The 14,496-nt window shown below is 43.1% G+C and overlaps 1 protein-coding gene across 3 annotated transcripts in view; it reads left to right on the top strand.

Annotated features, from left to right (window-relative positions):
• Window positions 1–6,045: 6,045 nt before the first annotated feature.
• Window positions 6,046–14,496, top strand: part of dclk1a (doublecortin-like kinase 1a) — a 60,277-nt gene continuing 51,826 nt past the window's right edge. The window contains exons 1-3 of one of the 3 annotated variants that reach the window (XM_072702000.1): window positions 6,046–6,380; window positions 6,971–7,397; window positions 10,003–10,349. In XM_072702000.1, coding sequence (XP_072558101.1) covers window positions 7,013–7,397; window positions 10,003–10,349 — 732 coding nt within the window. In that variant the 5' untranslated portion in view covers window positions 6,046–6,380; window positions 6,971–7,012. The remainder of the gene's footprint in view (window positions 6,381–6,970; window positions 7,398–10,002; window positions 10,350–14,496) is intronic. The other 2 variants (XM_072701999.1, XM_023805348.2) reach the window with 2 other exon arrangements.

Below are 14,496 nucleotides of genomic sequence, written 5' to 3'. Positions count from 1 at the left end.
ATAACGGGTCTCCCTTCCCCACGCAAATGTTTCTGTTACCGATCAGGCAGGTACCTAGGTAGTAAAATTACGAGTTTACACTCCCCTAGAAATAAGCTTCAGGCCTCTGGTTGGCAAAATCCACCCCCCATTCGGCAGAACCTACCAAGCCCCCATCAGAAAATATTGAGGGTGACGCCCCTGACCAACTTTATTTGGTTGTTCGCTTATATGATTGTTTGTTCTTGCTTGTTTATTATTTTCCCAATCAGCAAAGGTCAGATCACTCCCCTGACAAAATATATTTATGGCAAAGAGGCCAATCAACTGGCATGAACCTGTCAGTAGGGTTGCTGGACACCCTAGGAATTTTATTTTATCAGGTTATATCAAGACTCAGACAGTGGAACTGGAAGACTGCGGGGTCCGAAAACCTGGAGGGGATAAGCTATTACTTAGCAGGTATGTAGCACTAATTATGAGAAAATATGAAAAGACACAAGAACACACAAAATGTCGGTTGGATGTTGATCATTACAGGCACGCATAACGCCACTGCCATTATCATTCAGGCTATCTTAGCACAAAAGGAGGCCCAGATATTTAATTCTAGTGACTGAATCTGCTGATATCATTTGAAGGAACAGGAAGTGATGTCAAAAACATTGTTTTTGTACTTCTGTGTAACACACAGCGCGTTCATTCTGTAGGTCCAATCTGGCAGATATTTCTGTTTAAGTACCAGATGGTTCTAGTTTTGCCCAGAATCTGGACACATGATAAATCTATGCTGCTGGTGGAAACTGAGACTGATCATTATGTCACAGGAATTTATGACCATTAAATGTTGTCTTACTTTCATCACAGAGCCTGCTGGTCTCGCAAAAGTCTCCCATAACTGTCCTATGCGAATCCCTCAGGAATCTCTATATATTCAACACACTCTCACCGCTATTCTTTTGATTTTTTTTAAGTTTAGCAACGCTGTTTTGAAGCCCTGCAGAGCCCAGCTGTGAATGTATCCCTCTGCTGGCCACAAGCTGTAAATACAGTTTCACTTCTCTAGCACCAACCCACGTCATTCAAAATGTTTCATGATTTTATCTCCCTCTTTTATACATTCCGTAAAATCAATCAACAATTGTACAATTAAAGCTTTTTCATGTTTGTGCTCTTTTGCGAGTTTCACAGGATTTTTTAATGCGTTGCATGTTTATTCTGACCCTTAAATTCACTTTGCTATTTACTTATTTCTCTATCTATGAAGAAATGGGACAATTTTGCATATTATCCTGCAAACTGGTATTTCTGCTATGATGGTTTTTTCCAAACTGTGAACCCATGAGTTATCAGGAGTGATCAAATTGCCAGCAATTTTTACCGAGTGCCCCATTAGATAACAGAAGATCATGCAAAATTCTTAACAATTTACCAACAACCCCTCGGCAAATTTTACTATGCCTCCCCCCCCACCCCCGTTGGCCCCTCCTGCTGTGAAACCCCTCTTCCACCCCAGGATTAACCTGAACCACGTCACCCGTAGGCCAAGCCTCTTCCTAACTCCACTATACTGCCCCCTTTTTGCCACCACATACCCTCAGACCTTTAACTACAACTGTAACAATGGGCCCGTATAATGCAACAGTGTACTGGGGCTGCCAAACATAAGGTCTCATTTCACTAGGGACCACCCCGGGGGAGACAAGGGGAGGTGTCCCATGTCTGAAGCAGAATCCCTAACTGTGTCACCCGCGAACCAGCAAACCTTTGAGCCAGGTTCCTGTGGTTGTGCATTGTGAATAATAATAAAAAAAACTACCTGGTTATAAAGACTGAGATGAGTAGTGTGCGTGCTTTTGGTCGTCCTGCATCCTCTTTTAAAGCAATTACTGCCTCTTGCAGAATTTCCGGACCAGCAAAATTAGCTTGGAGATGTGAGAGATAAGGTTCTCAAAACAGCACAGAAGGTCCCGGTGTGGAGGAGATTCCTTTCAGCAGACGTTCAGCTCCCCTGGAAGCAAGTCACTGAAGACCAATCCTACATTTAAGCAACTGAGTATCTAAAACCCCTGCAGAGGTGAATGGCTCCAGAGATCAGCTCTGTAATATTCTAGATCCTCTTCCGGTCGTTCATTGTCCATCTTATACATTCATAAAGAGTCACAGAAGAATTCAATTGTAAATGCCATTTACTAAATAGTAAGTTAATATGACTTAGGATGAAGGCATCAACTAAACAAATAAATGTAAAGAAACAGGAATAATAAAAAATGGCTACATTGTGCACTCATCAAAATGGTCATCTTTTACAGTGATTACAATTGAACAAACACTATGCAATATTTTTCTGAAGTTCACTCCAATGCTGCTGGAAAAGTGCCCACAAATGTAGCCTTGACCATTTCATCCATCCAACCATCCATGCATGCATCCAGTTTCTGTAGCTGCTTGTCCTATTCGGGTCACAGAGGGTCCAGCATTCTATCCATATCAACCCAAATCAATTCAACGCAAAGATCAGGTGATCATGTGCAGGTCATGTCATCACTTTCACCTTCTTTTTTCTTAAAATCATTCTGATAGGTTATTTACTACGACTGCATTGCTTGCTGATGTGGTTAAGTTTAACCAAAATGTGAAAATACAGGGTTTTGAAAAACATTTGACTGGCAGCACTGCTTGTGTATTTTAAAATATTTTTTCTGATTTTCACCTTTTTCAGTAACAAATGTAAATAGCACTTATGATAAAATAGGTATTTTATAGTGTTTTTATCTAAAATCTAGGATATCTGATTTTGCCTAAAATCTAACTGTTAAAACCAGTGAATCTGTCTTTACCTGAAGCGAAATGCACTAGTGACACAACCTGAAAAAGACGTAAATGTTTCCACGTTGCCAAGCTGACAGATTCACCGTGAGTGTGCACACCCCCCGACTCCCTGCTTCCAAATGTCACTCCTCTTGTCAGAATCATTTCCCACGATCACATTGGTCTGTGTCACACTCTGACAGTATTTGCATAATTTTCTGACTACATATCTATACCACCTACACTTTTAAATCCTTGAATATGGCAATAAAAGCAGAACATCCATTCTCATACACAGAAGCGGAAATTTCAGGTTTAGAGAGTATAAATCCAGACCAAGATTTTGTTTCAACCGACCAGTTGAGCATAAAGAGTCACAGTGATAGAATACTCAACTGGTCGGTTGAAACAAAATCTTCTAAAAAGCTGTTTTTAATAGTTTTATTGTGATGTCCGTCATACAGAATCCAGCTGCAAAACTAACATGCTGATCTAATCACATTAAGAAAACTACTGTCACTGTGTTTGTCTTAAATAAAGGATTTTGATTTTCCTTTTGGTAAATTACCTCTTTCCATGGTTATGGAAGTTAGTGGGATGGCCGTTCTTACTCTGTTCGGTCAGTGAAATATGTTTAGCTGCCTTTTCTAGTGAATATCATGCCAAAATCTCAACATCCATCCATCCGCACAGGGTTGTGGTGAGCCTAGAGCCCACAGGGCCCACGGCAGGAGACACAGTGGAGTTGCAGGTTCAACCCATCACAGGACTTCACATTTAGCTATTCAGGCAAACGATCAGCAACTGTCTTAGGTAAAGACTCATGAATAATTTGTCTGTGTTACATTCTGCAACACTGGTGAACTTCCTCCCCAATTTTGAAAGACATGGAGCTTGAGCCAACACTGCCGTCATAATGAGTAATGTGAATATATACAAAAGTACCTTCCCTATGATACGAGAAATGGCTGGCAACAATGTGCACCCCCTACAGGACATGTCTGGCACTACACAGTGTAGGGTTGTATGCCTGGTAGCAGTTGCTGTGATGTTTGTTGAATTATGAGTGAGATGGACTGAACACTTAAACCATTTGGCACAAAGGCTAACATGGTAGGGTGGCTTTGAATGTGAGAATGGAAAAATGAGGTCCGGAATTCATTTATACTGTCAGGAGAGATTGGAGGGGGCACCCACATGATACACATACACATGGTTTCGTATTTCTGGTGCTTAGATACGCCTCACTGGAGACCCGTTTGCAGAGAGTAACCAGTGGCATGCTGCCTGTAATCTCTGTCAGAATGCTTGGAGATTTCCAGCCTGTGTCATAATCCAAACATCAAGAAGACCAGATAGCACTATCAGGGAGGGGGGGGGGGGTGGAAGTAGGTCAACACATTTCATGTTTTTTTTTTCTCTGTCTGGCTTGAAAGCAGTTGACTTCCTGCCTCAGCTCTGAAAGTGCCCTTTATTTTTTTTTTTATTTCATTCCTCCTCTTCATTGTTGACAATTTAATTCAAGATGCTCAACATGAGGAAAACCAAGATTTTTGTTGCCAGTGTATACGGGAGTCGGGAAACTTACGAAACTTTCCAACAACGACTGACAAACAAAATGGAGCATTTGGAAATGGAAAAACAGCAAATGTTTATTATTAATATTTATTCATTTCCTTCTGTCATTTCACAGCAATACAGTCTGAGAAATCCAAACATGGTCAATGTTTTTGGGTGAGACACAGTCTCAGGCAGTAAATTACATTCTCAGCACTCTCTCTCTCTCGGTCAGAAGTAGCCAATGAGAGGCCCACTCTCCCTGTCATCTCGCCTGGCATCCCCAACCATTAATACTTGACACTGTGCGTTTGGCATCATTATTTTCTCCACTGACCCTCTATGGCTGTAAGTCTCCTGAGTCATGCACGTGTGGCCTAGTTACCGGAAACTACCCATGCAGCCAACCATCATCATCCTCTGCCCATGTCTGTCCTGTGACCTTACTTACGGGTTCATTACAGGAAATCAAATCCTTTATAAACATAAATAAAATGTTTTGTATTGTGATTGTCGATGTTACATACTTAGGGTTTGAACAATACATGCCGAAAAGATTTTAGTTCAAGAGAATCTTCACTTGGTTATGTTGCTCAAATTCTCAGCGATTTATGGAACACACACACACACACACACTGGAGTTTTTCCATTAAAAACCAGTAAAACGGACTGGTAAACTACACACTGGGAAAATGTCACATAGAAAGGCTCCATGACTTGTCAGTTGAGCTGATGCTAATGCTACCCATTAAAAATGTGGTAACAGAGACTGAAAACATTGCAAATACCATTCACGCTCTGTGAATGAACTGAAATGACTCTTATCCAGTCTCTTCTGGTGCTTGGGATGTCTCAGACCCAGCATCTCATTATTTGACTGCAAAAGAGATTCCAGTGACCTTGCTGGATATTTTAATGGGCTGGAAGGAAAGCGTGTTCTCCCAGACGGCAGGCTGGAGGCAGAAGCTGCAGTCTCTTAGGTCCCTAAGGGTTTGCCTGAAGAGGACTGGGCAGCGGGAGCAGGTCCGGTTGGAAAAGTACTACCTGCTAATCGCCAGCACTGCAGAAATCAACTAGATATGAGGAGGCAACCTGAGCTTTTATTTTTCAGAAGAGGTGGCACATTTACCACGTTTAACTCGTTCTTTATTGCTTTGCGCATTTTATTAAAACCGTAATTCCCTTGTCTTTTTTAACATCTATCGACTTCTGTATTTTGCCGGGGGTGGAATATAATGCTGTATCACAGATTGATATTTCACGACAAAACACACAGATTGTAACGCTGGTGAATTGCCATGGAAAACAAATTCTGTTCTTTATAATACATTATCATTATCTTGCACAAACATTTACACAGACACCCTGGCTGCAGATACCCCAGCTGTTTCTTTCTGGCGACCTTAAGGCATCGCTTGGCGCTGAGGCAGCGTGAAGAATCCGCAGCCCGCTACAGCCTGCGGCGTGAATCGTCTGCATACGTATTAAAGACATCTCCTATTAATTATACGCGCAATAACCTCAATTGTTACGCCTTTTTATACATATGAAAAACTAATAAAACATCGTCAGTTACATGAACCCATAAGGTCATTCTGCGATTAACTTATATGCATGTTTTGCAAACATGTAACATATTAAACACATGCGATGTCTACGGTATGCTGAGCGCAGATGTGATAAAGAGAGATTGTGTGAGCGCGTCTGTCCAGGCGGATGGCGAGGAGACGGTGCGCGACAGGCGAACACCTCGGGGGACACCGTGCAAAGGAGGAGGGGGGCTCTGACTCCGACTCATGGGCTGTGTTTCAAAGAGGGATTGGCTAATGCAAATTACAGCAATCGCTCGACGGACGGATGAAAGCAGCCGCACTCCAGCTTCCTTCGCCTCCCTAAAAACAACGGAGATCCGCGGGACGACAGAGACGTACAGGTCAGGGCTGATAAACTGCGGGACCATTTTCGGTTATTGGTCTTGAATTGGGAAGTGCCCCGTTTAAAACGTGTTGGCTGGATCAAGCGTCATCCAGACGGTAAGCGGATCACGAATCTTTTCTAATGCTTTACTCAGAACGAACACAAAACCGCACCTGTTTCTGACAGCAGTTTAGGAGATATAAGAAAAACATACTGATATACTGGCGTGTAATTATATATCAGGCATGTGTTGCTCTACTTCCCTTTAACAGAGTTAATTTTAACAGTTTTTACAGTTTTCTTGGCCTTCATTTTATAACCTACAACTCCGAAAGTTTTGGCATTTATATTTATTTGCAGCAGGTTAAAATCCGTCGTGTTTATTATTTGCAATAAGCGTTCTCATTATTCTGCTGCAATCGCACATATTAAGTAAATGTCACCTACAGTAGATATCACGCAGCTAGTAACGTGTTTCGTATTCAGAAGCTTTGTGCGGGTCGTGACAGCAGATGTTTGAAGCTCGTCACGACCTAGAGCTTACAAAGAGAAAACCTCACAATTTCTCATTACAAAGTTATTTACAGACACAAATCGGAGCGTAAAGTAACATATGCAATTTTTGATTAAAAAAAAAAACAATTTAAGCATTTACCTGTCACATACTTATAATTGCATCATTTGCCTCTCCACTCATCCTAAATAGGTGTCATTCCTCGGGTGATCTTCGCTTTGCCTTTGCTCCCATATGAGTTCGACCCGGGCCGGAGGCATGGAACTGGAGCATTTCGACGAGCGGGACAAGGCGCGGCGGCACGGGCGCGGGGCAGCGCGAGCCAACGGGCTTCCGAGCCCCTCCCACAGCGCGCACTGCAGCCTGTACCGCGCGCGCACGCTGCGGGCGCTCAGCTCCGAGAAGCGCGCCAAGAAGGTGCGCTTCTACCGCAACGGCGACCGTCACTTCAACGGCGCTGTCTACGCAGTCTCCCGGGACCGCTTCCGCGCCTTCGACACCCTGCTGGAGGACCTCACCCGCTCCCTGTGCGACAATGTCCACCTGCCGCAGGGAGTGCGGACCATTTACACCATCGACGGCAGTAAAAAGATAACGGACGTTGACCAGATGGTGGAAGGTACTGCTCCGCCACTTCAGGGGCTTCGTATAAAATAAGTTATTATAAAAAACAAACTTTTAAACTGCGGCTACACGTTATTTTCTCTTACAGTCTCATTCTTGTTTTCATTACTTGGCCATGTCCAAACCAGTTTTGGTTAGTTTTAGAGCATCTTTCTCCACGTCAGACCCAATAATACCAAAACTAAAGACGTAAATGTGGTTTTGTAGCTCTGGTCTTCAGAGGTTCCTGTTTGCCTGTTGCCATCAAAATAGTACAACTTTCGAGATTGATGTAAGTTTTCAGAGGAACCCACATAGACTTTTTTCGTTTCCCTGTGAATGGCCGATTATGCCATTTCACCCCAAATGGAATAAAATCCAGTCTATATCTTTCGACAATTGCCTTTTTACTAAGAATAATTTATGGTAGCTGGCTGTCATGGGGCTGTAATTTGAGTACGCCACTGGCTTTCCTGTTATCGAGCTGTGAATAACAGACTGCAATCCACTGGATTGATTTCTGCCGAACGAATGTCAGCTGAGGTTGCCAAACACCCAAAATCACCAACCACCCCCCCAAAATTCTGCTCGCCCCTCTTTTCCATAATGTGTTATTATAGCTTCTCCAATAAGTCTTTTTCAGTCCCAGTCACTGGCTCTCCAGCACAGCCTTTGGTTGTTCAGATATATGCCCAAGTAATTTTCTTTCAAGGGGTTTGGGTTGGGGGGGGTGGCAGTGTGTCTTGCTGACGTATGTGTAATATGCATAATCAAAAAATAGGCAAGCAGGTGCGTGTTAGAGTGGGGGTGGTTTATGTGGGCATTATGGGCAAGACAGCCAATAATTGTGGACATCACACCTTTTGTGTGTAATAATTCACAGCTCTGTTGGATGGCGGATGCTGGGTAAGAGTGTGTTGTAAAGACTCATTGTCATCAACTTTTCTGACCATCACTTTCTCCCTATGACAGTGACTGGACTAGAACAATGTGCACATGTACACTCAAAATATTCTGTATCGCTTTACATTAACTGCACCTTCATAATGCTTTTATATTGGATTCATAAAACGTTCAGTTCATCTTCATAATGTATTCATTAAGTATTCATAGAACATTCATAAGCAGCATGCAAGTACACCTCAACATCCTAACATCCCTTAAAAGCTGTAATATACATTAATAACAAACATTATATAATAATAACAAACATTATACTGTAATTGTATAATCATGTAATGTTTGTTATTAATGTATATTGAAGCTGTTAAGGTGTACTTACATGCTGCTTATGAATGCATTATGAAGGTGCACTTAATGTAAAGCGTTACCAAATATTCATACAGTCAGAGAGATTCAGGTGGTGACATTTTAAGGTTTTACGAAGCTGTAATGAAAGACTCCTATGCTGAGCGTTCTCCAGGGCCTATGTTGTGGTACTTGTTGAAATTAAATATAAATATGACATACTACATAAGTAGTTTTGGATAATAACAGCGACACAGATGAAAACATTTGCAACAGGTTATTATGGTATGTAAACCCAACTGGTGGATGGAAAAGATTTACATCATGTATTTCATGACCTTGAAAAAAGTGGGCCAAACATCATGTTAAAGGGGGGAAAAATTCAGGCTTGGTGAAAGATGGCAAAAAATGGGGCATTTTGTTGGCAAAGTCACAACAATTAACCTTTGCAGAGCTGTCATTTGTGTAATCACTGTCTGGGTGCATTTCTCCATCTTGTCAGGTCTTGTTAATCGGCTTTTGCTTAAACTCGTCAATGAGTATCAGCGATGCTGGATAATTATCATTGATCTGTCGTGTGAAAGATGCTGGGAAAATGGGGGGTCTATTTCCGATCAGGGATTTTCCATTGTAAGAGGAACATGTTTGTCTTCAATTAATAGTATGACTTTGGAAGGTCTTGGAAGGTATCAAGTCAGTAATGTATGTCTCTGATTCGTTATTATTTCATAATCGTTTTAAAGGCTTGGGCTAGGTTTATGGTGAGGATTAGGCTTAATGGGATAAGTATTATGTAACTGCTGTATAATTAAACATGTGCAGGGTCTAAATCTCAACAAAGAGATTACACACTTACAATCTGTTTTGTGTTAAGGTAACCACAAAAGCACAGATGGAGCGGTATATGGCTCTGTGGGCTAGGATCTGATGGGAAGGTCATTGGTTCAAATCTCATGACTAACAGAGTCATAAGGCTTTTGGGCCCTTGAGCAAGACCCTTAACCTCTGTTGTTCCAGAAATGCCATCTGAACTTTGGTCTCTGATCCTTGCCTGCTAAATAAATTTACCGTTTTGATGGGATAGATATTTTTCCAGTAGCAACTTGTGTTTTTGGTCCAGCTGGTGTTGTGCTGGATAAAGAAATGGAGCCATTATAAAATGATGGTCAGTGTTGAAATCCCAGGGACATGATACTGTTTTACTCCTTAGGTATTTAATGTGAATGTGGTAAAGTGCTCTTCATATATTTGTTAAGTGGAAATCTCACGTGGATTAAGCAGGTGAATTATTATGTTTGAAATGTTCTCACATGTGCTCATTATGGGCTTTTTGTCCTGTGGATTCACTTTAAAAAAATTTTTTTGGACTGCAGGTGAGAGCTATGTGTGTGGCTCCGTAGAGCCATTCAAGAAACTGGACTACACCAAGAATGTCAGCCCAAACTGGTCAGTGAATGTGAAGACTGCCGTGTCCAGCCGAGCTCCCCCTTCCTTGGCCTGCTCCAAGCCCAACCCTCAGGAAGCCCGGGAAAGCAAGGACTTCATCAGGCCCAAGCTGGTGACCATTGTCCGCAGCGGAGTCAAGCCGCGTAAGGCTGTGCGCATCCTGCTCAACAAGAAGACGGCGCATTCTTTCGAGCAGGTGCTCAGTGACATCACCGATGCCATCAAGCTCGACTCTGGGGTCGTTAAGAAGCTCTACACTGTTGATGGGAAGCAGGTGAGAGTATAAGATGCTTCTGTAGCCCCCCATCCCCGCTTGTCCTTTTCAAGGTCATAGGGGTCTGGAGCCTATTCCTATCCAAGTGCCAAGCCATCACAGGTCTCACGCATTCATAAATCTTAGCATGTCTTTGGGTTGCGGAGGGAAACCAGGGAATCCGGAGGAAACCCCTTGACAAAACAGAAAGAACATGCACAGAGCCAGGGCAGAGACTCCAACCCTGGTCCCAGAGATGTGAGGCAACAGTGCTAACTACTGCACCACAGGCTGGCTACTGCCTGTATGGCAGGGGATATGAAATGTGTGACCAAGAATAACATTTTAGAAAATTAAGTGATATATAAAAAAAAATTGGGATAAACTGTAATACTAGTCTGTAATATTGAGTCAACCAACACTTCCCCTCCCCAATAGAAACACACATGGAACGATGCAGGGCTGAAAGAAAAACTGCACGAAAAAACGATATACAGATAATCCACTACATAACTGGCATTAAATCTTGCTGATTGGGGGGTGGGGTGTTGATTAACAGAGAGACGTGACATCATTATTTAATTCCTGTGGAAAACGATTGATTGGTGGGGCGAATTTAATGATGATTTTAAAAACTGGTCACTGGTCGTCTGGTGGTTCTCAAACTTTTAACACCGTGAGCCATCTCAGGATGTATCATGCTCTCTTCCTGTAGGTGCCAAAGGTATTCATCACGTGTGTCTTTTTTAAAAATGAAGGTGGAAACTTATGCTAATAGGCTGAACTGAGCGCCACATGAGAAATTTTTGTTATCTTGCTTGGTGTGTAGCCTAATCCTAATACCCCGACAAAGGCAATTATCACCGGGTTATTTGTCTAATATCATTACCAATTATTTCATCATATTGCACAAGCCTAGTGTGGAAAGAAAATTGGACACACCGTTTTTCTGTATGTTAATATTTATGTATACGCAGTTGTATGTGTGGTTTTGGGTGTGAATATGAGCAAGCGGGCGAGATGGAAAATGAATATGCCCCGCCACACAAATTCCAAGAGATGCCCAGACCTTCCTCTCACCAGCCACCTCCTTCAGCTCAACCTGGGGAATACCAAGGTGTTCCCAGGCCAGCTGACAGATATTATCTCTCCAGTGTGTCCTGGGTCTGCCCCGGGGCCTTCTCCTGGTTGGACATACCCGAAACACCACCCCAGGAAGCTGTCTAGGAGGCATCCTTGATAGGTGCCGGAATCACATTAACTGGCTCCTTTTGATGCGGTGGAGCTGCCACTCTACTTTGAGCTCTTCCCGAATGTCTGAGCTCCTCAGCCTATCTCTAAGGCTGAGCCCAGACACCCTGTGGAGGAAACTCCTTTCTGGAGCTTGAATCTGCAGTCTCATTCTCTCAGTCACTACCCAAAGCTCATGGCCATAGGTGAGCTTAGAAAAGTAGATCGACTGGTAGATCAAAAGCTTTGCCTTCCGGCTCATTTCTCTCATTACTGCTGACGCTGCACCAATCCGTCTGTTGATCTCCCACTCCTTTCTTCCCTCACTCGGGAACAAGACCCCAAGATACTTAAACTCCTCCCCTTCAGGCAGCAATTCATCCCCCACCAGGAGAGGGCGATCCACCCTTTTCCTGTAGAGAACCATGGCCTCAGACTCCTCACACTCAGCTGCGAACCACCCCAGTGCAGGCTGCAGGTCACAGCACGACAATACCAGCAGGATCACATCATGTGCGAAAAGCAAAGATGAAATTTCTTCCACTCCTTTGCTACGTATAGAAATTCTGTCCATAGGGCAGTCCTGGCAGTAACCAGCGAGTCTGTCTTACTGCTGGCAATGTGAACCAAACTCTCACCCCGTTTATACAGGGACATGATGGTCCACAGCAATGGAGCCTTTACCCCATACTCCTGAAGGACCTCCTGAGGGACATGATCATTTGCCTTTTCCAAGTCCATAAAACACATGTAGACTGGTTGGGCAAACTCCCATGATCCCTTCAGTATCCTTGTGAGGGTGAATAGATAGTCCGGCATTCCGCGACCAGGACGAAATCTCCATTTTTCCTCCTGGATCCACGGCTTGACCAACGGGCGGACCCTCCTCTCCAGTACCCCAGCATAGACCTCCCAGCATGGACCTCCACCAGATGCTTCTAGTATACATCCATGAAGATGGACTTTGACCCCAAAATATGACTTGTCCGGATCATTCCCTAGGCAGGCCTTCAAGTTGTGAAGAGTGTTAAGTGACTGACTGTGATGCAGAGAACAAGCTCTGTCCTGCTCTTGCGGCAAACACATGGACAGTATGGCGCCCCAAGCAGGCAGGGTTGTGCATTACACTGATGATTTAACAAGATATACAACATAATTATGCATGTTTCCTGAAAACCCAGCACTAACTAATTGAAGTTTACGACCAGTTTACGTTTGAGGAGATGTGACCTGATGTGACCATTAACGACTCATTCAGTTATTTGACATTGTTGTTTAGCATTCTGTTGATGGGGTTGGAGATTTTAAAAGGTGAAGTCTGGATAATCAAGAACTGGGATGTTTTCAGTTGTGTTTTCAGTTTTAGGGAATTGTCAGGAGACATTCTACATGAAATTCCACCCAGTATTTCTCAGCTCTGACTCCAAAATTGCTGGATCACTCACATTGATTGCTATGATACTTGCACAGTGACTGATGTTATATATCAACATTTAAATATGATATATTCTGAAATTACATCTTTTTGCGGTGCTGTCTGATCTATTATTAGCAGCTTCAGCCGCAGCAAGACAGTGTGAAACATTTCACTCCGGAGCAGTCGCATGATGTTCCCTCACAGCAGGTCACATAGCGGTTAAGAATCTGGGCTCACAGCCTCAAGGCTGCTAGTTCGAGTTGCCCCTGCAGCCCTTCTGTGTGCTTAACCTGGAGATGATTTGGTAAGGTATCTGGCAGTGTTAAAATGCTAATCTGCACATGATAAACACACCAGTTTAGCAACCAAATACTAACTTTTACAGTTGCATATATAACTCACACTGAATATATATATATTCAGTGTGAGTTATTCAGTAAACCCAAGAGAGAGAGAAAGACGAAAGCAAGAGAGAGATATGAATGAGAAGCCAAGACTTGCCTACACAGTTTCTATATCCGCCGATCCTACAAAGAAAAGACAGGAATAGCTGCAAGTATTTTTTTTCTTTGCTGGTTCCTCCGCCCACATATTCTCGTCTCTCTGACGCTCTCTGACACTCTTATTCTGCACTGATGTCTCTGCATGCTCACGCACACACACCTGCACCCAATCTGCTGTCAGGAGCTGCTCCCTTTATGTGGAACCTGTCAATTACCTGTGACTTACCACAAAGATGTGCATTCGATTCAGTGCACGTTGTTCCTTGGGGGAGGGGCTAAGCAGAGGAGATGTGCTGCGCAGATGTCATCCTCGTCACATCCTGGCTGCAGTGGAGAAGGCCAGTTCCCCCTCAGCCCCCCTAAAAAGCAGGTCAGGGTGTTCTAGCTGCCAGCCTGCGCAGTCGTGACGCCAGAGCCCCGGCCTTTTTCTGACCGCTGACTTCAGCTGCCTCATCCATTGGCCGCTTCCCTGGCTCCTGCTCAAATTAACAAAAAGTGTAATGGGATACCAACTGCTTCCAGAAAAGTCCGCAGGCACTGATTTGATGCCTGATGGATGCCTTTTTGTTTCACCAGAGCCCTTCACCGTATGAACCAGCACCTTGGTCAGCTACTGAAATAAAGCATTAAAGAAGGAGGCCTGCATAAGGTTTTGTTCTGTATAATTTAATTATATTTCCATATCATAAGTACAGCCTCTGCCCATGTTATGGTGGGCTGATGTTTCAATACACCTATGGTAATGCGAAAATGCATTTTAATACAGTACACCTAACTTGACAAACATCATAGCCTAGCCTAGCTTACCTTAAACATGCTTAAAACACTTACACTAGCCAACAGTTGGGCAAAATCATTAACACAAAGCATAATTTATAGAAAAAGTTGAATATCTGATATAATTTATTATGAAAGTGAAAAACATTTGCTAATCGTAAAGTTGAAATATCGTAACACAGACCATCATAACCCTGCGAGCGTCTGTATTATGTAGGCATAATGCATTGCTTATTCCATC

Source organism: Paramormyrops kingsleyae, chromosome 18, assembly GCF_048594095.1.
Source record: "Paramormyrops kingsleyae isolate MSU_618 chromosome 18, PKINGS_0.4, whole genome shotgun sequence".
Lineage (NCBI taxonomy): Eukaryota > Metazoa > Chordata > Actinopteri > Osteoglossiformes > Mormyridae > Paramormyrops > Paramormyrops kingsleyae.
Note: the sequence above shows the minus strand (reverse complement) of the source record. Positions and strands in the feature narration are given on the sequence as shown.